Source organism: Eleutherodactylus coqui, chromosome 12 (genome assembly GCF_035609145.1).
Source record: "Eleutherodactylus coqui strain aEleCoq1 chromosome 12, aEleCoq1.hap1, whole genome shotgun sequence".
NCBI lineage: Eukaryota > Metazoa > Chordata > Amphibia > Anura > Eleutherodactylidae > Eleutherodactylus > Eleutherodactylus coqui.
In genome coordinates, this window is record NC_089848.1 from 64,776,033 (window position 1) to 64,800,185 (window position 24,153).

The 24,153-nt window shown below is 42.0% G+C and overlaps 1 protein-coding gene across 2 annotated transcripts in view; it reads left to right on the forward strand.

Moving 5' to 3' along the window:
- The first annotated feature begins 1,397 nt into the window (after positions 1 to 1,397).
- The window catches only part of IGF2BP3 (insulin like growth factor 2 mRNA binding protein 3), a 112,803-nt gene continuing 90,047 nt past the window's right edge, over positions 1,398 to 24,153 (forward strand). The window contains exons 1-2 of one of the 2 annotated variants that reach the window (XM_066585668.1): positions 1,398 to 2,104; positions 3,499 to 3,559. In XM_066585668.1, coding sequence (XP_066441765.1) covers positions 1,930 to 2,104; positions 3,499 to 3,559 — 236 coding nt within the window. In that variant the 5' untranslated portion in view covers positions 1,398 to 1,929. Of the gene's footprint in view, positions 2,105 to 2,892; positions 3,030 to 3,498; positions 3,560 to 24,153 lie in introns of those variants that run through there. The other variant, XM_066585669.1, reaches the window with a different exon arrangement.

Consider the following 24,153-nt stretch of genomic DNA (forward strand, 5'->3'; position numbering starts at 1 on the left):
ATTTTATATATTACATACACTATGCATAGATACACATTTTATATATTACACACACATTTAATACACACACATGCACTATGCATAGATACAAGTATATGAATAGAAATAAACACTATATAAATATATGCATAGACAATAGTAAATAATCTGCTAGTATAAATGAATAAAAAGAGAACACAATAGTGCAGAAGTTTTGTATCTTCTCCTGTTAGTGCACCTCTTGCTCATATCACACCAGGGCTTTGTAAAAATTAGAAATAAATACCATATAGCTCTCTGCTGCTTTCCCTTCCCCCATAAGCCCCTTCACTACTACTGATAGAAACCAGAATGGATACTTACAGGATTCTTAGGTCCAACTTAAGTCTAATGCAACTTTAAAAAAAATCTGCAACAAGTGAACAAAATGAAAGCAGAAGCAAGCGAGGAGGCTCCAGTGTGCAGCAAAATACAAGCTTTAATACTAGTGCAGATTCTTGCACCTCCACTCAAACATTTTGTTTTTACTAGAGGCAGCCTCTTCCCATCCCTCTCCCCTCCCCCACAGACCCACCATTGTATTTCCTACCAAGGCACAAAATTATGAATGGCTCCGTGAGTCTGCTACTAAATAGCAGCTGCCTGGATCCGTCTTATGTAGGTTCTATATCTATAGGACTTCTTCATCTGTCACTTGGACACTTTTAAAGGTCTTATCTTCAGTTTATTAGGAATGGGATGTCTCCTGATGAAGCTGCTTCTGAGGAAGTCAGTGTAAAATAAAAGTCACAATATTCAATATGACCATGGGCCACAACGCTAGCATACACCACCCCCTCCCCTTACTCCTTGTCAGTCACAGCTCAGCAGCCAATTGCATTGAGGATCTCAGAAAAGCCACCAAACACGAAGATCCCTGCTACACCCATACATACTAGCATGTCTCCTGGTCTATAGGATGACTGCACTGAAGCCACCACACCTCCTCCTCCAGCAGCAGCCACCTCTCCATCCACCCCCACCCCATCTACCTATTCACAGTCCCCATATTGGCAAACAGCAACTGTGCAACCTCCTCCTCCTTTTGCGAGAGGGAGGTGGTAGAGAGGGCGTGGGAGGAGAGAGAGATGTTCATGGTCTCCCCTTCTTTATTATATTCTCTGTCCTATAATCTAAAATCATTAAACTTGCCCCTACAGGTGAATGTCTTCTGCATTAAGTAAGAGACCTAGTGCATGCAGCTGCTGCTAGTAGTAGTAAGTGACCACTTTCTTGCTGCAGCCATTCATCCATCCATAGAGGAATCCAACCACCAACCCCCATCCAAACTTGTCCTTTTTTTTTTTTTCCTTTCTCCCCCTCCCCCCTTCATCTCCATCACTCTCCTCCCCTCTCCCCTTGTCCCTCTCTCTTCCACCCCTCCCTGATTTCTCTTCCCCCTGCATCTACTACTATCATCTAATTGAGGAGCTGGGATTCCTCACGTGAGAAGTTGATTTGTAGTTTGAACACGTGGCTCATTCAGAAAAGCCGGAATATTCAAGTGATTTTGTCCTCCTCTTCCTCGGGATTGTGCACGGAGAGGCGGCGCCTGCATTACAACGTACAGTGACATTTTCACAGTCTGCCTGTGCCAAAAGGATTGGGGGGGCAGAAGACAAAAAAAAAGTAGTTTTCCTCCTCCTTGTTCCTCGTCAGCCCGCCATTCTCTCGCTGCTAGCGTCTCTCGTCTGCCCGCACATCCGGAGAACAGCGCTAATTGCTCTTTTCCCTCCTTGCAGAGAGCACAGCGCTGCAAACTCGCTGTCCCCGGCCGCCGGCGCAGCCGCCGCCGCTCCCCCTCGTCCTGTGCGCTTCAGTGCAGCCCGGGGATCGTGTTTTGGGGGCGATTTCGGGTTGTTGTTTTTTTTTTATTTTTTTATTTTTTTTTTTTATTTTGGGTATTGTAAAATGAACAAGCTGTACATAGGAAACCTTAGCGAGAACGTCAGCCCCCCGGACCTGGAAAGTCTTTTTAAGGAGTCTAAGATTCCCTTTACTGGTCAGTTCCTGGTCAAGACTGGCTACGCGTTTGTGGACTGTCCGGATGAGAACTGGGCGATGAAGGCCATCGACACCCTCTCAGGTAATAAGCGCTAACCTGTGCGCCGACAAACTTTACTGCAGGGCTGGACACCCCTTCCAATTCATTCAGGGCTGTTGGGTAACCCCTGTATGCTGCAGCTAGCTTGCACTATGGTAGTAAGCGTGCGCTGCTGTTATGGCCGGGACCTTGTGTGTAGGAGCTCGCTGGAGTTATTTGATCATTTCGGAGCTACATTGTATCGTTTGGCCGTTCTACTCCTTGTATACAAAGGACACGGAGTTGTACGCACTGGATACTTTGTAGCAAGTTGCACCATGCCATATTTTTTTACTCGTCACCCATTTCTGTCCATGCTAAATAAATTGCTAATTGTTGCGGCCAATTAAGTGTTTTATATATAAATGAACTTACATTGTGTATATATGTGTGTATTTTTTAAATGTTATGTAAGGCCTACTGTAGTACTTTGCGATCACAGGTAACCTCGTTGCTGTAGGCAGGTGACTTTGCAGGTCTCACCACCCCCCCACCATACACACCCCCTCACCAGCAGCAGCCCAGGGAACACCCCATGCATGCTCCGTAGCGTTCCATCCAATGGTCAGCCCACATGTGTACTGATCCAGACGTGGCGGGTGTGTGTAGTGGGTGACATGTGCAGGGTGTGGGGCTCAGGCAGTGATGAGGGCCCCAGAGCAAGGCTAAAAAACAAATGGGCCCCTTTATTAAGATGCTAGAATTTAGCATCCAGGATAGAAGGGTATGATGTGTTTTTTCCCTTTCTACTCCCTTTTCATGACCCTTTTAAGAGATTTCTCAGCCCCTTGTCTTCGAGCAATTCAGTTCCTCTGGAGAAGGGAATTCTGCACTGGTTCTAAGCTCCCGGTAGAAAAGGGGTGGAACTAAACACTGCTGGGCCCCTCTCTCCATGGGCCCCATAGCAGTCGCATGGTCTGCCTCTGTGGTACGTACGCCCTTGGGTGCAAGGTTTGCTGTGTGGGGCTCATTCATAAAATAGAGCTGCTAAGCAAGCAGGACCCATCCACAGCACATGACTGCTTGGATTCTTCTCTCTGCTGTCGAGGATTGTGTAAGAGAGCTGCCACATATCGTGCCATTCTCACCCATCTAACGAACACACCCCCTCCTTCTCCATTCCTGCTATTTAATAATTCATTATTGCCCTGCTCATCTCATACTGGCTGCTTCTTCGTAATATGAAAAAAATACGTGGTATGTGTGTATATTGTGTCATGGCTGCACCCTCTTGTATGATACAAACATGTTGCATCTTTCTCTTTGCCATTTTTTTTTTCATGCTGAATGCAGCAAAAGCAGCAGGAAGAGAAGTAAATGTGGGAGGGGGATGGTGACCTGCTCTTGTCACCCGTTGCAAACCTTGAACACTAACCTTATACATTTATTTGTTGCAGGAAAAGTGGAGCTGCATGGTAAAGTTATAGAAGTTGAACATTCAGTTCCCAAAAGGCAGAGGTAAATGTCATTTTGTATCAAAGATAGAAGAGGAAGGCTGAGGTGGTGAACCATGTAGTTTATGTATCTTTTTCCTCTAGAATGGGGCACGTGGTTTGTAGTAGAGATTTATTTTATGATGGTTATCATAAAGCTGAAAGAATTGTAGGTTGGGATTGTGAAGGGTTCTAGGATCATTCTGGGTTCACTGTTTGCATGTTGTGTACACTATGGAGAGGAAATTTGCATTTTTTTTTCCTGCTTCAGGCTAAAAGGATAGTCATGTGATCTTGGTTTTTTTATTTGTGCTTTTGAATGGATTTTGTCACTTTTAAGTATAGTGGTTTTTTTTGTTTACCCCCACACCCCTGAGTATTTACTTCACATAGTAGGCCGCATCCTTGCCACATTTTTCCATCCCCCCCACCCCCCCTCTTTTTTTTTTTGCTCAGGTTTTATTGTGATCAATAAAGACCTTTCAACCTCAATGTGTGACTTGCTTTAAATGCAAATGTGATTTTTGCACTTCAAAAGTTGCAGCCTAGAAGCAGATAAATGGGATTATTTTTAGCCCCCTTCCTCTCCCACCCTCCTTACCACCTCCTCCACCACAATCATCATCGCTTCGCTTTTTTTTTTTTTTTACTCCTGGGGTCTGCTCCCACCCCCCCTCTGGTGCTCACATAGAACTTGCTGCCATTTTGAGGCCCAATTGGAAATCCTTATTGCCATGCCAATTTACGCTGCTTGTGGTCTCTCTTTCGTCTACATCAAATAGAGCGCAAAAGACATAAGTCAAAATGTAGATTACGAATGTTTATAAACATGTTCACATTTACTGATGAATATTCAAATTTTAATATAGTTAGCCCATAATTAAAAAATAGTTTCCACGTTACATCTTAGTGGTCTTGGTGTGTACTTGGCCAAAAACATAAATTGGGTAAGTGTATATTAAGTAATGGATGGCAGAACTGCCACCTAGATATTTAGCTATTTTTAAATCCATGGTTTTTGTCGCTGGTTAATTGACAGATCCATTTAGGTTTCAGTTTTGAAGTTTGCGTGGGGTGTGATTTTTATTTATTTTTTATATTTTTGTTTTTAATTTGATGTGAAAAAATAAACTTTTTTCTTTTTGTAACTAAATGTTTAACTTTCTAGTTTTTGAGAACATGTAATGGAAACCTAATATGCGCTGTAATGGTAATAATCACTGTTTAGTGCATTTTGTATCCATAAGGCTTTTTTTTTTTTTTTTTTGTAGCTAGTTTTTCTTATTTTTTGTTCACATGTAGCTGTATTTTATAATCTATAAAGCAAGCTGATGTTTTTGCAGATTTTTAGTGCTGGTCTTTGAACTTTAATCCGCCCCTCTTTCAGCTGAGGATCCATTCATCTATATTCGTGTTCCTATACATTAGTCACCACTGTGCTTTCAGGGTTAAACAAGGTGTGGGTGGTGGGTAAGCTCTTTGTCTGATGTTTGCATGGTAAATGTGTACCCAGTCAGAGCCCACCCACTCAGTTGGTATGTTGAAAATCTAAGGTTCATTTTTCAGTGAGGCCTCTTCTCCACCCGGCATCTTCCGTTTACTGTCTCCGCCTTCCGCCTCTTTTAAATAATAGCATGGTGTTATGTCTTGAGGCTTTTTTTCCCCTTTCTTCTATTTACTATAATCATAGTTGTGTAGAAATAATGAATGGAATTCAAAATGGTTTGCTTGTCTTCCACCCTCCCCCTATTTTTTTTTTCTAGCGCCTCTGAAAATCTTCCTACGAATGTCTAAACTTTCTCATACCATGTGTGTTTTGTGAATGCATGGTTGTCCCCTCCCCCACCTCAACTCATTATTAGTTTGAGTCTTTCAGGAGCGGCCTAAGCTATGCATTTATGGGGGAAGGGAGGAGGCTGGGATATAGCAATCTATATCCTACTTGGATAATGGAAGGTCAAGAGGTGGTGTCAGTTAGGGTTGCCATAAATTTGAGCTGAATTCTGGAGACCAATCATTGCAAAGTGTGCTTAATTTGTTATGCAAAGTAAAATTCTCGGGCCCAGCAGTTACTGCATTCCAAGCCATTTTGGGACTTTGGAGATCTGACGTGGACCCTCCCACATTGCTGGAATGACCTTTATACCTGCTGTGAAAGGCAGGTTGGGAATATGTTGCTGCAGAAGGCTTATTGAAGCATTCAAAGACGCTGCAATAGAAAAAGGGGCCTTGTGGAGGTTTTTTTGCCTGATGGTGGCGATATGGGGGGGATGGGTAAGGCAGTGCATCATGGCTTCATCCCAGTGTTGGTTTCTGATTGCACTACCAGGAGTTTATAGAGAATGTCAAAGGAATGTAGGTTGTCCCTGTTTTATGACGTTTAGACCTAAATGAATCGTGGAAGACCATTTGGCTCCTTGGTGGTGTACTAGTTGTTGTTTTTTTTTATATACTTTTTTTTTTTCACTTCTGCACATTATGTACATTTTAATCATGTTATATTGCTATTTTCTACGCTTTATTATTTTAGCTAAGTACTAATAGGTTTAATGGATTTTACAGCTTTGGAATTATCACTCGAATTCTAAATGCTGTCCAGTTTTGAAAGCGTAAAATATAAACTGCTTTATATACACGAAGAACTATAGGTTGTCGTCTTTAGGCTAGGTGCACACTCGCGGTAAAAAATAAGTGTTGCATCCGCAGTCCATGTTTTCGTACAGCCCCATGTGGCCTCTGTATTCTGTCTGTCATTTTTTCCCCCTTTACATGTTATGCATTTTTAATGTCCACAAAAATCACCTTGCAGCATTTTTATTAAAAAAAAAACAAAAAAAACTGCACTGCATTTTTGTTTCCTCGCCCATAAAACGTATCAGAATGCTTGCGCGGAGTTACTTTCAAGCAGTCTGTCTGCATGAAAAAACTTGTGTTGCAGCATAGAATAACATGGGTTGGTATGCTGCCGGTCTTGTCCATTTATATTTTTTTACGGACTACACACTGATGGACGCTAGTGTGCTGGAGGTCTTACTCTTATATTGCTCAGGTCATGCTTCTGGGGTGGGGGGGTGGTTTGGTAAAGTCCCCCAGTAAAATGGCCTCAGGGGGGAGGGGCACAGATTTCACATCTACTTCTGGTGTTTGACCTTGCTGGTTAATATGCGCAAGGCATTTTTATAATTCACCTAAGGCAGTATTCAGATATGGCATATTTGTCAATTTCTGTAGCTGTGAATGCGGTTTGCTAAAGGAGCAACCCCAGAAAATCTGTTCCACTTAGCTGTATAGAACCAGATTCTCAGTCACAGAAATTTCTACAAAAACTCTTGTATGTACTTTAAAGAAGCAGCTGTACAATGTCTTCATATAATACAACCTAGTATCAGCGCTGCGGTGGTTTTATTTCCCTGGAAAACTTGGCCAAAAAAATACTTTTTTGTCTTTTAAATGGATTTATTATCTTTACTGTTCAGCTTTGGTTTTTAAATTAATTTCTATGGCTGAAGATTAAGGCCGGATTCACATCTGGGGTCCGATCAGCACCCTTTTTGGATCCGATCGGCTTGGGAATTCCCCCTGCCCACTCCCTAAACGGAACCACCAAGTACAAGTGTGAAAGCAGGCTAACATGAACTAACTTGCATCAGCTGTGGTCTGTAAAGAACAATAGCAATAACCTGCACAAGCACATCAGCTTTAGAAAAAAGCCACCTAATTATTTTTTTATTTACAAGTGTCTCTTTTTTTTTTTTTTTTTTTTATAGACTCAATCTTGTGATCTATGGGTAATCGGTTGATAACCCTGTACAATGTTATCCCAAACTTAAATAATTATATACATCACTGGTTTTTAGGTATGCCACTGTGTGGAGGGGCAGTGAGGTATCACTTGTTTGAGTGTGGTAGGGAGGGACTCAACACTATGCCTGTGTGAAATATTTAGAAGTGGGGCTCATGCCCACAACTGCAGGATGATCTGTAATGCAATTCCCTAATAAAACTATACCATTAATACCCCCTTCCCTTCTACCAAATGGATCCTTATGCAATTTGTGCGGGGGTGGGGTTGTGGCATCTCCATGCTGCTCCATGCTTTTAGCTCTGCCAAGTGCATGAAACCTTAAATTGTATCCTGTTTTAGTAGTTGACAAAATTGAATTTTGTCAGCATGGTGGTCTGATTTTGTTTGTCATTTACTGTATAGGAAAGTACAACTGACTGCAGTTTCTTATAGACTGGTAAAATGAAGAAAAAAGTTGGGTACAGTGTTCCCCAGGAGAGCAAAGTGCGATTTTGCTCTCGGTGAGAGGAACCAAGTAATCTTGTAGATAGGATACCTTTTTAATAGCTAACAAAAAATACAGGACGTTACTGCAAGCTTTCGGATTCTCTATTGATCCTTCCTCAGGCTAGTTCCATTTTAGCCTGAGGAAGGATCAATAGAGGATCGGAAAGCTCGCTGTAACATCATGTATTTTTGTTAGCCATTAAAAGGTATCCTATCTACAAGATTTCTTGGTTTCTCTCACTGAGAACAATTACCCTTGTAGACTAGGGCACAGCAAAAAAAATATTGCACAGCATAATTTTTCAAGATTGTGACCAATGGGCGACATATGTGACTGTCCTTCTGGACTCCCTCAGCTCTTGCTGTTAGTTGATCGCTGGATTGTTTACCCAGTGCAGTAATTGGGAATGAAAGTTTGTGTGAGAGGTCATTCAGCCAATCATCTGCGTGTGGGAAAGGGCTTTAAGCCTCTGGCAGATAATATTGAGAGCAATAATATTGGGTATGTGGAAATCCAGTAAACTAAATTCTTTGCCCTGACCTCTCCCATTGGGCGAAGTCCAGACACAACCATGCGCATTAGATGGCTGGCCCTGCTAAAATATGGTGGTTCATTACTCCTTTGTGCACTCCGATCTTGTTAGGTCTACAACTCTTGTATGTGTTCTAAGTTATTTTATTTATTGTATTTTAATGCTAATATTGCTGATAAACATCCCAATACTTAGACATTTTTCGGGAGCACCCATCACTCCGTGGGGTTTCCATATGTATCTCTCTTGCTCAACTGCAATCTAAGGAATCTTTGGAGCTGGCAGCAGCTCTTGTTGCGACCACCCCATGCCCTTTACAAAGCCTTGTGGGACTGCGCATGGTCTGGACTGCTGTTCACTTCCAGACCCTCCGATTAATATTCCAGCTGGAAATGACCAAGCTATGAACAGGAAGTGCGCCTCATTAGGCCAATGAACGGAAGGAGGCAAAGTGCTGGAGAGCTGGGATACATGTCAGCAGGAGAAGCAGAATAACTAAATGATTATTTGAAAGGAAAGCGATAAATCCCTAAATATCCCTTTAAATGAGCCCTGCCTTTCAACTAGCTTTGCATAAATCAATTTAAAAAAAACCCTAAGCTGGTAAACTTTGTAATAGTGTTGGTTCACACTGGCACTGGCATTCTGTTGTCTGGCTTTGGTCTAGGAGCTGAACAACTGTAAACCAGAAGCCCCAGGTATGGCATGTGCCGAACCTGAACGGCGCTGGGCAGACTGACTATAATGGGGTTAATCTGGATTCCTTTATGCCATCTGGCATTTTCCAGGTCTAAGTCGTAATGTATGCAGCGCTGTCTTGTCTTGGATTTTAACGGAAATCGGTGACTGACTCTCTAATCGGAAGCTCCAACACGTGTGAACAAGCTTTTAGAGAAAGATCTTTTTCTCCACTTATTCTCCTTTTCTCCAACCTCCTGCATTTATTGCTCTTTGCTAAAATTTGTCTTGGGGAGGCAAATCTGATAGGGTTACAGATGCTGCCAATAGAAGTCTATGGAGAGGGGAGGTGCAGAAACACATAATAATCTTTATATAGCACCAAGCCTATTCCGTAGTGCTTACAAAAACAGGGGATACAGAAAGACAAAAGTACAAATGCAAAAACCACGGTTACATGTAGTAATCAGTTGATGGAAACAGTAGGGGTGAGGGTCCTGCTCCAATGAGCTTACTACAGATAGTGGGGTGATACAGAAGGTAAAGGGCTGGAGATGTACACGGTATGGCGAGGTGGAGATTGAGGGATGCTATACACATACACAATGGTCAGACATTAAGCCGTGTGGTTGTCTGAATGGGAGTGACTGCCGGGGCGGTTGGTGGCTAGGAAGGGTTGCATTTACTAGGACAGAGAGCACATTATTAGGCAGAGTACAGAGGGGTTTGGTTTAGGGTATATGGTAGGCCTCCCTGAAGAGGTGCGTTTATCGAGCACGTCTGAAGTTTTGTGAATCAGGGATTGCGCGGATAGTTTTGGGTAGCGCGTTCCAGATGACTGGTGCTGGTCTGGAGAAGTTTTGGAGGCAGAAATGAGAGGTTCCAATTAATGTGGCACTCAGTCTGATTTCGTTAGTAGAGAGTAGGGCCCAGGCTGGGTGGTGGATCGAGATGAGGGAGACAATGTAGGGCAGCGCAATGCTATGGAGAGCTTTATGAATGAAGGTGGTGAGTTTAAATTGAATTCTGTATTTGAAGGGCAGCCAGTGCAGTGTTTCTGGCTAGTATTTTACAGTTTCACTACAGCTGCTTCTGACTACTCTAGTATGTTCCTAATTCTACCGCTGCATCTGAGGGTGTGCTAAAAAAGGGGAGCAGGATCTCTTCTTCTTTGTACGGACTATGGGAGACAGTATAGGGAAAATGTAAAATTAGAAGTAGAGCCTGCAGAGTGGAAAACTAGTTATAACTTAAACCCAAGTCATATAATGGATCAGAAATAGTTTCATTCCTCATGTACACAGGGCTACTTGGGATTAAATGACAGGTAGTCTGGGATTCTTGAGTTATTAATATCAGATAGTTAGAGGTCCGACTGCCAGCAGACCTGCCAGTTAGCTGTTTGCAGGAACTGTGGTGCTTCAGATCTAGCACAGCTCTGTGAAATTTGTAGTGGGCTGGCATGGTACTGCAAGCTATCCCATTCACATGAAAGAGACTGAGCTTGCGGGTATAGTTTATGACCGTTGTGCAATGTACGAGCTGTGCCAGTTCTTAAGCTGCTTGCAAGTGCCATGGTGCACATCTGTGCAGGTACTATAACTTAGGCCCCTTCCAATTCGATAATGATGACTTATCCCAAAGAAAGGTCATGACTATAAATGTCCTGGAATACGCCATTTTTTTTCTTAGTTCTTTTTATACTAGTGTATTGGTAAAGATCTGTAGTATGGACATGCTACAGATTAGATTGCCTCAGTGTGTTGTGTTTGAGCTTGTGAAGGGATTCTGTCCAATGGGTCCTCACTGAAGAAGATGCTGTGAAATAACTGACTAGATCCACTTTTTTAAATTCATTAAAACAAATAGAAACATTCCATTATTTTTTTTAAACTCTGTCTATACATGACTATGGGGGTTGCCCATTTCCAGAGATAGACTTAACAGCATTAAGATATGTTTTATGGGCATTCTCATAGGCCAGTCACAAAATTGACAGGAGGGGACCCATAGACTTGTATGGGAGACCATTCTAGACATGCTCTGTTACCTGTGCAGAGGTTATTTTGCAGGGGGGAGCAGATAGTCACAGCTTATACCTATGATGAATCATGTGTGATCTACATATAGGTGTTATTCTGCCTGCGATGATGGTGAGATGACTGCTGCAAAGCTTTCACTACAAATCAGGAAGTTAATTAGGCTCTGTAGTTAGTGTGAAAAATGCAGGGTTTTAGGATTTTTTTTTTAAGATATACAGATAAAGATTGAGCAAATGTTAATTTTGAAATGTTTAAAACAAAAATGTAACTTACAGAAGTCCTCTTTTGATGATGCATTCCCTTTTAGTGCCTAGAATTCTCTGGAGAGTTCCATTGTTTGTAACAAAACAAAAACTTCAATCTACTTAGAGTGGAATTGGTAAACCACATTTGCGCCTGAATTCTGGCATCAAAGTTGCAATTTTAGTGCAAGTGGGGTTTTGCACAAAAATCTAAGTTTTTACAGTTTTCTTTTTTTTGTTTTTGTTTTTTTTTTTTTAATACTAGCTCTGTCACTTTAAGAATCTGGGCATGGCTGTTAGTAACAGGTTACATCTACCGTAATTTGTCAGAAACTGGCATAAATTACAGCCGAAGTCTATGCCAGTTTTTACCTGGAGTCAATTTCACAGTCTGGCGCACAGTGGCCATACATGCAACAAATTTTGATAACAGGCGTGTGCCTCTTAATAAACTTGCCGCACTTCAGTGTACTATTTACTTGCACTACTGTGTAAGACACTGGTCTAAGTAACTCCCCCCCAGAAAAGTGTAAGCAAAATGGTAGAAGTAAACTATTCATGTCAGGTTCAAAGCATTTAAGCTACATGTTAAATTTTAATCCATTAGTGACTACCATTATGCCTTCTTAGGAGTGTCACCAATGGGCTTTAAACTTGCATATGTGCCTTTTTACGGTGTTGTAGGTTTAATCCAGTACGGATGCCCTGCGCTGGGTACAGCAGGGGCTCAACAATCTAACGCCTGGGAGTGGAAAAACATCCACTACTAGCCATTTAATGCCTTCCATGTCACGATGACGAGGGGTTTGTGGCTTGATAAAGGCCTCTGTGGTTGCCATATATTTTAGTTTTAGACCCAGCCTCTGGCAGTGTCTGGTATGCTGCTGTTAGAGGCAGAGTACACTGTGCAACATAAGTAATGCAGTGTACCATGCTAGTGATCGAACAATCCCATCTGCAAGTCCCCTTGAGGGCTCGAAAAGTGGTGTTTAAAAAATAAATAAATAAAAAAAATAAACCATTTTCTGCACAAAACTTTTTATAAACTGAAAAATACCAAGAAAGCTTAAAATATGCATTAGCTTTTGTCACACTTGTAACGACCCTAGTAAGGAAAATGATTTGTCCTGTGCGGTGAATGATTTAAAGTGTAAAAATAAAAACACTATTTTGCTAATGCAGTTAAACTACCGTGTTTCTCCAAAAATAAGACAGTGTCTTATATTATTTTTTGTTCAAAAAGGTTTAACTTTTTTACATGTATAGCTGCCTGGACACTTTAAATTGACTTTTTTAATTAAGTGTTAGCAGGGCTTAATTTTGGAGTAGGGCTTATATTTCAAGCATCCTCAAAAAGCCTGAAAAATCATTTTGCATCCACAAATTCTGGAAAATCAGGCTGTCTTCTTTTCAGGGTATGTCTTATTTTCAGAGAAACAGGGGTAAAAAGTCATCTGTACCCCAAAATGATGGCAATCAAAACTACAGGTTGTCCTAAAATAAACACCTTGCACAGCTCTGGAAATGAAGAGAGTGGTCTTAGAGGCAGTGACAGACTATTTAGGTGCTTCTAGTGTGCAAAAGTAGTAGCATAAACTATATGAACTTTTCACCATAATCATGCTGATCCAGAGAACGGTTAGTTATTTTTGCCAAATGGAAGCTGTAGAAAAAACAGAAGTGATGGAGTTTCTGGCTTTGTTTCTTAATTTTTTTCAATATCCTAACACCCCCCCCCCCCCCCCCCAAGTAATGCAATACATATGTACCTCCAGAAGGGCCATTTAAAAGTACAGCTTGACCTGTGGGAAAGCAAGCCCTTGTATGGCTATCTCAAAGTAAAAGTTATGGCTCTTGTAATGTGCCAATGAAAATACAAAGAGAAGAAAATAAATAGTTTGATCATTGAGGTGCCAGTGGGCCATGCACTAAGGGGTTACTCAAGATTTATACAATATGGAGGGCTTCTGATATGAGTGCAGGTCATTGGATGGTGAAAGCAGTTAAAAGCTTTGTTCATGCTACGATTCAGTCTACTCATTAGAAGCCCTCCATTGACCTCAAAAGTAGCGCAGCATGTGTCAGCATGATGGGTGAGAATGGGCTTTGGCTTCTGTTGTAAACAGCAACTGACTCTAGTGTGAACACAGCCTAGGAGAGGAATTTTCATGAAGCAGTCTGTTCCGCTGCAGCCTGGTGAGTCACTAGTGCTGCTCATAGTTTCAGAATACCTGTTCTCCAGCTTCTTTCAACTGTGTGCATGGGTTCAAAAAATTTTTTTTCTCTCACTTTTTGAGGGTATGGTTTAAAATGTGTACTGACTGATCACTTGTAAGCGGTCAAACTAAGCATATACCTCATATTGGCACAAAGGTAGGAGAAGAAAAGCCAGCTTCACGGGCAAAATGGTTTTGTTTTTTTTTTGTTTTTTTTTTACGAAATACTGCTTAAGACATCAGTCACAAAAGAACCTATAGAGGTCTTGTTAACCAAGGGGTGTGTATATATAGGTTTTCTATAGGGTCTTTTGTGAGTCTGATGTCTTAAGCACTGTTTCGTAAAAAAAATTTTTGCACGTGAAGCCTGCTTTTCTTCTCCTACCTTTTTGCTGATTGTCCGCTGGGACTGAGCAGTGCGAGCCTGCGCTCCGTGATCATTTGCTTCAGAGGAATCCATACTGTCCTGGTTGAGTGAAGGTGGGCACGCTTTCTTTTCCTTCTATTTATTACTTATACCTCACATTGCTTTTTGTTTGTATTTTTTTCCTTGGGGGGAGGGGGGGGAGGATGCATTATTTATTTATTTTACTCAAAACAAAAACAAACTTTTTGTTACATCAATAGGAAAGACTTTTTTTTTTTTTTTTAGATCTTGTGTTGACAAAAAAGACTCTTAGTAAGACCTCATTCACATCAGCATTAGGCAGATTTCAGTTTTTGTTAGTGCTATAAAAATAACGCAGCATTGTTCCCCCCCCCCCCCACCACACCCCCCCCTTGTAAAATCCTTTGTCAGTGCGGCCTGTTGAGCGCCATTGTGGATGCCATAGTTCCTTCTGCTTCTAAAATGGGACTTTGAAACCATGTTCAACGCAGATGTGAATAAGATTTACTGTTTTTTAAAGAAAATAGGTTAAAGCCCTGCGTAGGCTTCAATCGAGGCTCTTACTGCACTTGCAGTAATGAAAAGGGCGCAGCATGTGGATTTTTTTTTCTAATTCGCATCAGCAGCATACACTGTTAAACCACTCTTTTGACCTAATGTGGGAGTGCGTCTCTCAAAAGCTTTTCCTGCAAAATGATGGTAGAGGAAACCAAGTACAGCACACAGTCGGCTACATCATCAGAAATGGCGCTAGACACATAGTAGGCAGTTAACGCCTAAAATCTGCTGCTGGGGCCCAACTCTTAGGGCACATTCTGGAATGGCGAATGTTGGTGCAGATTGGCAGCAGATTTCATCCCTACAATTGAAGGGGCGAAATCCACTGCAGATCTGTGTCAAAATCTGTATTAAATCCACTGTACGTGAATATGCCCATAGGATGGCTTCAGGAATATTGTCTGTGGGGGAAAACTTCACTTAATATAAAAAAAAAAAATGTAAAAAAATATTTTTGGGTCGCTTGATGTTTGTAGTGTTTCACAACTCCTTTTCCTTTTTTTTCTTGTTTTTTCTTTTTTTTGTAGCAGTTTTCCCTCACTTTTATTGAAAATTTTTTTTTTTTTTTTGTTTCCTGGAGGAGGGGGGGGGGGGGCTGTGAACCTTTTTTTTTTTTTTACTCTTTCAAAATGCTTGTAAGAATGAAATAAAGCGTGCGCCACACAATGTTCTGTGGGAGATGAAATTCAGATTTTCAAAAACCAGAGTATTGTGAGAATGAGCGACACCACATGAACAAGCAGATTCCAAAATAGTGTGTAAACTTTACTAAGGATCGCACTCTTATAAATATTAAAATCGGAAGTACAAACATAAGCACCCTTTTATACGAGCCTTCCGCGGTCAGCGAGAATCTGGACAATTCCGTGTAAATGCATGAATGGCAAACAATACATTTGTGTTTCTTGCATGCATAAAATCTGAACTGATTGGCCCGTGTAAATAGATGAACGGCTGCCTGTTTACTATGGATGGAGGCAGGCGGGCTGGACGGTCCCCGGTCTGCTCCGCCTCTTCACTAGCAATGATCGCTCCTGTGTAAAAGCGCAGGGATGACCATCAATGGGGCGACCTTTGTCATCTGCGCCTGACAGGTCGTTCCGTGTAAAAGCACCCTAAGGTGTAAGCAGAGATGATTAGGCACAAGGGACCTATTTCATATTAGATAAAACCTAAACCCCTTAAGAGGGATAGATTTTGGATTGCACAATGCCCACAGGAAATAAACTGATCTCTAAGTACATGCTGGTAGGAGACATGCACTGAAAACCATATGAGAAGGAGAAGGTGCCAAGTGAAATAAATGGCAGTGACATTCAGGTGATCCAATTAAAAAATAACATTTAATGGTTGGATTGTTTTATTGTACTTTGTATCTTTGCAATATGTACGCTGTTTTATACATTCGCTTGTACATGAATTCTGTGCTTTTCAAAGGGAATTCAAATTTAATTAGTAAAAAAAAGAAAAAAAAAAGAAACCGCCTAATGGTAACCCCAGCTGGGTTGTTTTGAAATGCAACACGTTCTAGGTAAGTGTCTTGTGGGTTTTTAAATTTTTTTTTTTTTTTTTTCTGAAGGCATTTTCCCATAGACTTCTCTATAAGGCTACCTTCACACAGGCGAGCACAATATCCGGCCGTGAATTGCGCCCCCCTATTGTGTTGGCCATCCATATGAAGTCCCCATGGATGTAAGCCGTTTTCATGTGAAAACAGCCTCGCATCACTTCAGGGATGCAGGGAACCTCTGTCATGGCTGTTGGCGGCGGAGGTTTGCAGAGTTTCTCCCATTGTTTTCAGTGGGAGACCTCACTTAGCACTGTGTGTACTCTGCACATGGTGCGATGCTGTCGCTGGCCCCATTGAAAATGAAGGGTGGTGTGATGAGAGAGCACGGACAGGATAGAACATGCCATGATTTGTTACCCACATAGCATCGCATCATGGTGCCATGCAGAAAAACAATGCTCATGTATATGACCCCCATTCAAAAGGATGGGGTTCATATTTGTGCGTCTCTCAATGCACAAATGTCGTGCATTTTTGACTCTCGTGAAGGCAGCCTAATTTAGATTTGGATGGAACTCGCATGTGAAAACACATTCATTTCAATGTATTTACAGGAGTATTTTTTGTCCCAGATGAAAACTTTGCAGCATGTCCTCTTTTGGGGCGACTGTTTAAAAATTGCCTATAAGGCAAGCTGAACAGCACTGGATGCACGCCTCTTCTGTGGGAGTAATCCTGATTACCCAACCAAGTAAATCATCAAGAATTGCCCATTATTTCCTATGGGAACCTGAAGAAAAAAATCACATCACACTTGCATGTAAATACGAGCTTCACGGACGTTCGCTGCAATTTTTTTATTTTTACTTTTCACGTATGTGATTTTTAAACGCATAGCACGTGCAGGAAAAATCGCCGGTTTAGAAGTGCGACATCTGTCCAGGTTTCTAAGACTCACCTGCGTGTGTGAATGCACCCTATAAGGCTGCCTGCGGATGGCCGGGTCGGATCATGCTGTGAGAATTCTTGCAGTGGAACCCAACCCGAGCCCCTGCAGGGACCGGTGTGGTGCTCACCTCGCCCACGGCTCCAGCTCCTTGATCAGCCGGTGCCTGCACAGAGCAGCGCCGGGAGACACCCGCACAGAAATGGAGCATGCCGCGATTTGTTTTCCATGTGATTTCACGTGGACAAATTGCGGCCGTCTGCATAGGATAGCGTTTTGCAATGCAAACCTATACAGGCATCCAGGGGCGGAAATTCTGCTGGAAATCCCGCTGCAGAATTTCCGCCCGTGTGCAGGGGGCCTTTAGAGGGGGAAAAAAGCCGGTCAAAAATCTGACCGGCAAAAGTGCCACCAAAAAAGATGGTAAAAATGTTTGCCAATCATGGAATTTTTTTTTTTTGAAAGCCCAAAAGTGCGTTTGTGTGGATGCCCCAACACCTCTCAGAGTGGGTTTTTCAGTGAGTTACATGGGCATTTTAGTGCAGATTTTAAGTCAGATTTCGCTACCTCACTCGAAAAGGTAATATCTGCTCTGATAATCTGCAGCATAAATTGGCATACCAATTCCGTACAGATGATCTTACTAAAATCTCCTACATCTGCCTTGTATGTGCGGACAATCTGCAACATTTACACGACATGTGGACAGATCCTAAAGTTGTTCTTCCATTAATTTTTATGGAAGTCCTTATTGCCTGACTAGGGAATAAAAATCAAATTGGCTTCTAAAATCTCCATGTGTGGTCTCAAATCGGATTGATAGAAACCAAAGTTGGTGTGTGTAAATGAAAGTACGATTTAACTTAATCATCTGTCTTATCTGAAAGATCAATTACCTAACCGAAGAGTACCTATTACAAAACAAAAACTACAACTTCTTTACTGCTGTAATTGTACATTTTCTCTTTAACCGCACTGAGTGGGCAGGAGCTGCCTGGTATGTCCAGCACGGTGCCATGTTCTCTGAGCCGGTCTTAATGGAAGTCTATCACCTGCTTCCAGTTAGAAATGAATTGTATCATAAGATATGAGGGAGTGCTGAAAATAAATGTACCTTGTTCAACAGGTCCGCCAATGCTGAAATATCATGTTATCCACACTTCCTCGCACAGTACGTAAATGACTAGCAAAGGTCCGATGGGTTCACCTTGCATACTCGCCCAGGTGCTCGGCCCATGTTCTTGATTGAGATCTCCAGGCAGCTGGAGACTAGTGTTTTCAGATGGTCTGTGCCATTCTAGAAAATGTTGCATGTGTGTGATACACTCTTTGCCATTCACATCATAAAGGATGTCACTGCGCAGACTTGGTACCTTAAGATCGCTTGGAACACACGGTGATTCTGGCTGCGTGACATGGAGATGTCGGTCAAGAATATATTAAGCGTGTTTTACAGAAATGAGGGGATAGCCCAAATAAAAACGTGAGCTAAATAGTTTGTTGGTGAGGTTCATAGTAATTTACATATTGCTTGGAAAATATTTCAGTACTGGAGGATCTGTCAAACATAACACAGGTACACTTATTTGCAGCACTCTTGTCCATATCTTATGATGCGTTTTAAAATGGAGAATTTGGGTGACTTTCCTTTAAGGTGGCCATACACACTAGGCAGAAGTAGATAGATCAACCGTTTTGCAGACACAGTAATAGATATTTTCCCAGCACTATCTGGAGGATTTTCTCGCTGCCTCTGGGACAAGAAGCTTGAAAGTCCTTTAACCTCCTCAATGCCTCTACGCCAGTTTCCTGTCCCTCTTGAGGAGTGGAAGTTCATTTGGGAGTGCTGTCTACCTGTAGAAAGACTTTCTGTACTTCTGGGAGCCCTCTGTGCATTCTGGTGAAATGGCTGGTGTTGGACCAGGGGGGGCTTTGTGCAGTGTGGGAGGCATCGTGATCATGTGCGCTCTGTCGTTTGCAGTGTAAGCCCCCTATTTTCTGTGCAGGCTCATTCTACAAGAACCGTGGCAGCATTTGGGTAAAATGTGCTGCGGCCTCTTTGGACCAAATTTTCAGGGCTGAAACTTGGTCAAGTCAAATACTGGATGCTTTATAAATTAGTCTCAAAACAAGACTTCAGTTTTGGCCAAAAATGTCTCTTGGCAGTAGAGCCACCCTAAGATAACTTTGTCCTACAGTATTCCTCCTGGTAGTGCTGTCATGGAGGTGCTGGGGGGAAAGATGATTACTCTTACCAGTAATCGGATTTTCCATTAACCTCCACAACAACATTGGATTTTTTTTCCTTACTCAGATGAGTAGTTCTTTGATATGTGTATGGATTGTTAACTCTTTTCAGGTTCTCGATGTACTTGGGGAAGCCCTGGGAGGGAGTTAAAGAACTTTCACGTTATTTCCTGTTCAGGTGACAACTTCTCACATCTGACTACTTTCTACACAATGGCGGTCTGTCATTGGTCTGCGGAATTTCATCCAATGAATTCTTGTTAGGGCTGAACTTCAGTTTGCACCCACTTTAGTTTGTGTATGGAGACCTTTACACATGTGCAGTGAAAGGAGAGGAATCACGTTAACATTTCTCCGGTTGAGTCTTGCACAAACGTTCCCAGGGGAGATAAGCTGCTGCCACGCTTCCCCTCTGGCAGCGCTCATCTCTGTCTCTTTTAATATGAACTTTTATACTCTGCTAATCTGAATGTGTGTCATGCAGATTCTGGGCAGCAGTTTGTGTATGGATAACCTTTGTTTTTAAAAGTGAGTCCCTCTTGAAAGAAAATCAAGAAATGGTGTCTCAAACTCTCGGCCACCAGAGAAGGAAGGCGAAAGGTTGTATGGGAATGGGCCAGGTGCATTATGGGAAGCTCCATACTCCACAAGTTTGGGCGAACTCCTGTTGGAGTCAGATCATCTGCTTGTGCTGCGTTAAAGTGTAAGCAGGTAATTATGCATTTTTTTCATAATGTTTTAATAGCTTATATTTCTAACTATAAATAACAGGGCCTCTTTGAAGATTATCACTAATTTCAAAAACTTTTGGACTGATCTGGCTCCTTTTTCTGGAAATGTTCACAAAGTGAACTATATGGCAAGCCAATGAGCTTTTTAAATTACCTTTTTTTTTCTATTACCATTTTAAAGCTTTTTCATTGCACACAATCTTTTGAATATAGATGTTTCCATCAAGGCTACAATGGCACAAACAACTAGCTATATATTTGCAAATGAAAGAATGGAGCAGTAGTTAAACTTTTCTAATTATACTTTGGTTACGTTAAAGAAGAAAAATTAGTCATTTTTCCGCTTATTTGTGGCAGATGTGATTGTATTTTCTGTATAACCATTTACAGTCTCCTTATCAAACTGGTATTAACCGTTCAGCTGTCAGTGTGTTCGTACAATATGAAGTTGACTGTTACCATCAGTTCCTGAGAACGTAATTAAAGGTGAAAACTAATATAGCTGCACTTTTGTCTTGAAACGTTTACTAAATTGGCCGCTGCAAAACCGCCGAGCTTTCCATTTGCTAATACTGTATATACTTTGTTCAAGGGGTAGAAATATTCTCTTTAAATATGAAGTGTCTTAAGGGTTTACTTATACGTAGGATTGGGTATCTACTACGGCGGAGTGCATCAGACTTCTATCTGCAGCATGTCAAAAAAAGGCCGCTTTCACACAGGTGACAAAATCGTATGTATGTGAAGCCCATGCTTTTCTATGGGTTCCTTCACATTAGCGCTGTTTTGGCTGATGCGATGTTGCAAGGAAAAAAAAATTGCTGTATGCTCCATAGTCTATACTGTAATTTGCGATGTTTTGTAGCCCATGTTTCCCTATGGAGCCTCCTTGTTCATCGCATCTCACAAACTAGTGATTTTTATGAGGTGCGATACATTTCCCAACCCCTAAAATAAGCCCTGGTTGTATTTTCAGGGGGAAAAAAGGTATACTTAGCAGGCTCGGTCTTCCTGCTGCTGTCTGGAGCTCCGCTGGGCGTCCTGCAGTCCTTGTTTGCCCACAAGATCACTTCCTGGTTGCGAGATTCAAAAATCCTGCCTCTGGAAAGCAATGGCTCTGATTTAGTTCATCCAGCATTGGCATTGGCCAATCAATGCCGCAGCGCAGCCAATTAATAAATCCCGCCTCCATAATGAGTTTGAAGAACCAATCACAGCCCTTGCATTGGTTTATCGAGCGCTGCATTGATTGGCTGAGTAGCACTGGGTGAACCAACTGGAGCCATCGCTTCCTGGAGGTGGGATTTTTGAATCCCGCAACCAGGAATTGATCTTCTGTGGGTGAACGAGGACTGTAGGACCAAGTGCAGCAGGATGACCTGGACCAAGCCTTTCAGGTAGGTATACCCTTTTTTTTTCCCCCCGGGAATTTAGCTAGGGCCTATTTTAGGGGCAGGACTTGGGATTCTCATGATAAAATCACATAAGTATTGCTGGCAGCAGCGAAGCAATGCACAATTTTTCACAAGAAAACGTATGACTGATGCTACAAAATCATGGAAACACACATCTGTGATATCGCCATGATTTTGTAGGGCCAATATCTGTTGCCCATGTCAAAGAGGCCCAAAGCTGAACCTACAACCTGACTTTTGGCTGTGATGGTTTGCACGACCACAGATTGCTATGCAGCCCTGCAACTTGCACTCACATTGTGGTCATTGGGGTTGCAGTGCAAGCTGAAGATTGCAAGAAATCCAACCTCTAGAAGATTTTTGGCAAACTAATCAAGGCGTCCTGCAACCCTCCCATCACGTCAAAGTGTCACCCCGTAGCCCAAGTCTATGGGTTTCAGTGATTGGTGCTTTATTGAATGAGCACATTTATGCCTTTGCATCAACACCATATCTCAAGTTAAGCGGCCATAAATATTAGTTATTTTTTGGCTGACCCAGTCCTTCTTGGTAAGAGCTGTATCCAATCTAGTGGGCTAACGGCTGGAGATGCACACAGTGCCTGTAGTTGACAGCTCCACCCCACGTGCTATCCATAAACATGGATGTCTAGATTCACCAACTACCTGGCCTGTGTCATACTTTGGGGAGCTAGGATCTTGAAATTTAGTATACTACATCTTTTTGCTTTTAGATAAGCGGCAGAACTTTCCATGTGGCAATAAACAAGATGTGGCCTGTTAAATGGCTGGCTGTAGTATATGGCCAACTTGAAATTACTGGGAAATCCCATCAAAATTGACTGGCAGCAAAACTGCACAGTATATAGTCACTACTTGGCTTGCTGTTGTAAAAGATCCACAAGTGTTTGGATATGGGCTCCTGCCTACGGACTGATATTTGCTGCAGGTTTCCGCACTGCGGATCTGCAGCAAGTAGTGCCCATAGAATGCTATGGGAAAATCAATTCTTCCTGCACACTCGCGGAAACCAATTGCGGTTTCCGCAAGCGGAGGAAAAATTGCAGCATGCTCCATTTTTAGGTGGATTACGTACGGACGGCTTCCATTGAAGTCAATGGAAGCAGTCGCATCAGGGGACCTTCCGCAATCACAGATTTCGCATTATCGCTAGGCGATGATGTGGGAAAAGCAGGGTTTACAAAAAAAACCTGTTCTGCGCATATCTGATGGGTCGCCATACAGACCATCTGCAGCAAAGATGAAAACTAAAGTGTTGAGGTACACGCTGCTGACAGATGGATTCTGCATGTGGAATCTGCCTGTGCAGGGGACCTATCTGTGTATCATAACCATATAACCATCCTCTGAACGTGCATGTGTGTTTTTTGTTTTTTTTAAACCCCATTGAAATCATTAAGGGGGGGAGGGATAAGTCCTTTTTTTCCATTTAATTTCCGTTTCTTTCCTCCAAAAAAACGGAGCAGATAGATGGAAGCCCTGAACTGACCCCAACACCTGTGTGAAAGCAGCCTAACTTCTCTTTATGGCAAATATGGAATTCAGTGCAGAAATGAAAGTGAAAGCTCCGCTTACTATAAGATATTGCAGACTAATGTAACATTCCTCCTACAGTAACTGTGCCGTGGAACAAATCTCCATGACTACTGTGGATCAGCGTTGCACATGGGATGTGCAGATTTTTCTAGTGTTCTCTGTATTCTGTTCAGTGAAAGTATCGGCCTCCTGGGAGAATGAACCGGTGTATATATGTATATCTATCTATCTCCGAGCTGTCCCCCCTTAACTGAATTGTATTGTGGAATATATATTTTTGGTGACCCTTTTCCGGCTCCCCTTGCACATGGTTTACCTGCTGTGGCGTATTTCTTCTAGCTTTCTTCTTGTTTAACCCTGAAGACGCTCGTAGTGCATTTCATAAACCCCTATTGACCTATAGCTAACATTTGGCTCCGGTATTCGTCCTAAAAGCGCTGGGAAATGACCCTTATTTGCATATGTTATTATGTCTACAAGTATCACATGGAGCATTTGATATAGGGATACCGCAGTTTGTGTCCATGGGTTCATATTGACGTAAAATCGTGTCTTAATTTTCTTGCTATGAAATGCAATGGGTCTTCTGTAAACTATATAACATTATGCAAAATGGTTCTTAGGAAACACACATTCATAAACTGATTTATTATAATGGTGATGAATTCGCTCCTTTACATTAGTGTTTATATTTTGTGGTGCTCTATGTAATTCAATTGTGTTTTTAGTTTGTAGAGGGCTGCAGTTTTGGCTAATATTTTGGTAGTATGTTTAATACAGACTTTTGTGGATGTTCTATATCTTACACTCACTAAATGGAAAAACATCAGGCACCTAGAAGTTGTCAGAATTGAATCAAACTTTGTGTGATTGTAACGTTGATGTATGTAAGAGATTACAATATAGGAGCAAAAAAGTCATTTATTGTGGAAAGCTGAACACTTGAAGGGAGGCTCTAGTACCCTGTTGTACCACCTCTAGATTGGATACAAGATGTGATATAGGTGGGCATGGAGGCTCTAGTACCCAGTTGTATCGCCTCTAGCTTGGATACAAGATGTGATAAGGGTGGGCATGGAGGCTCTAGTACCCTGTTGTACCACCTCTAGCTTGGATACAGGATGTGATATAGGTGGGCATGGAGGCTCTAGTACCCTGTTGTACCGCCTCTAGCTTGGATACAAGATGTGATACGGGTGGGCATGGAGGCTCTAGTACCCTGTTGTATCGCCTCTAGCTTGGATACAAGATGTGATACAGGTGGGC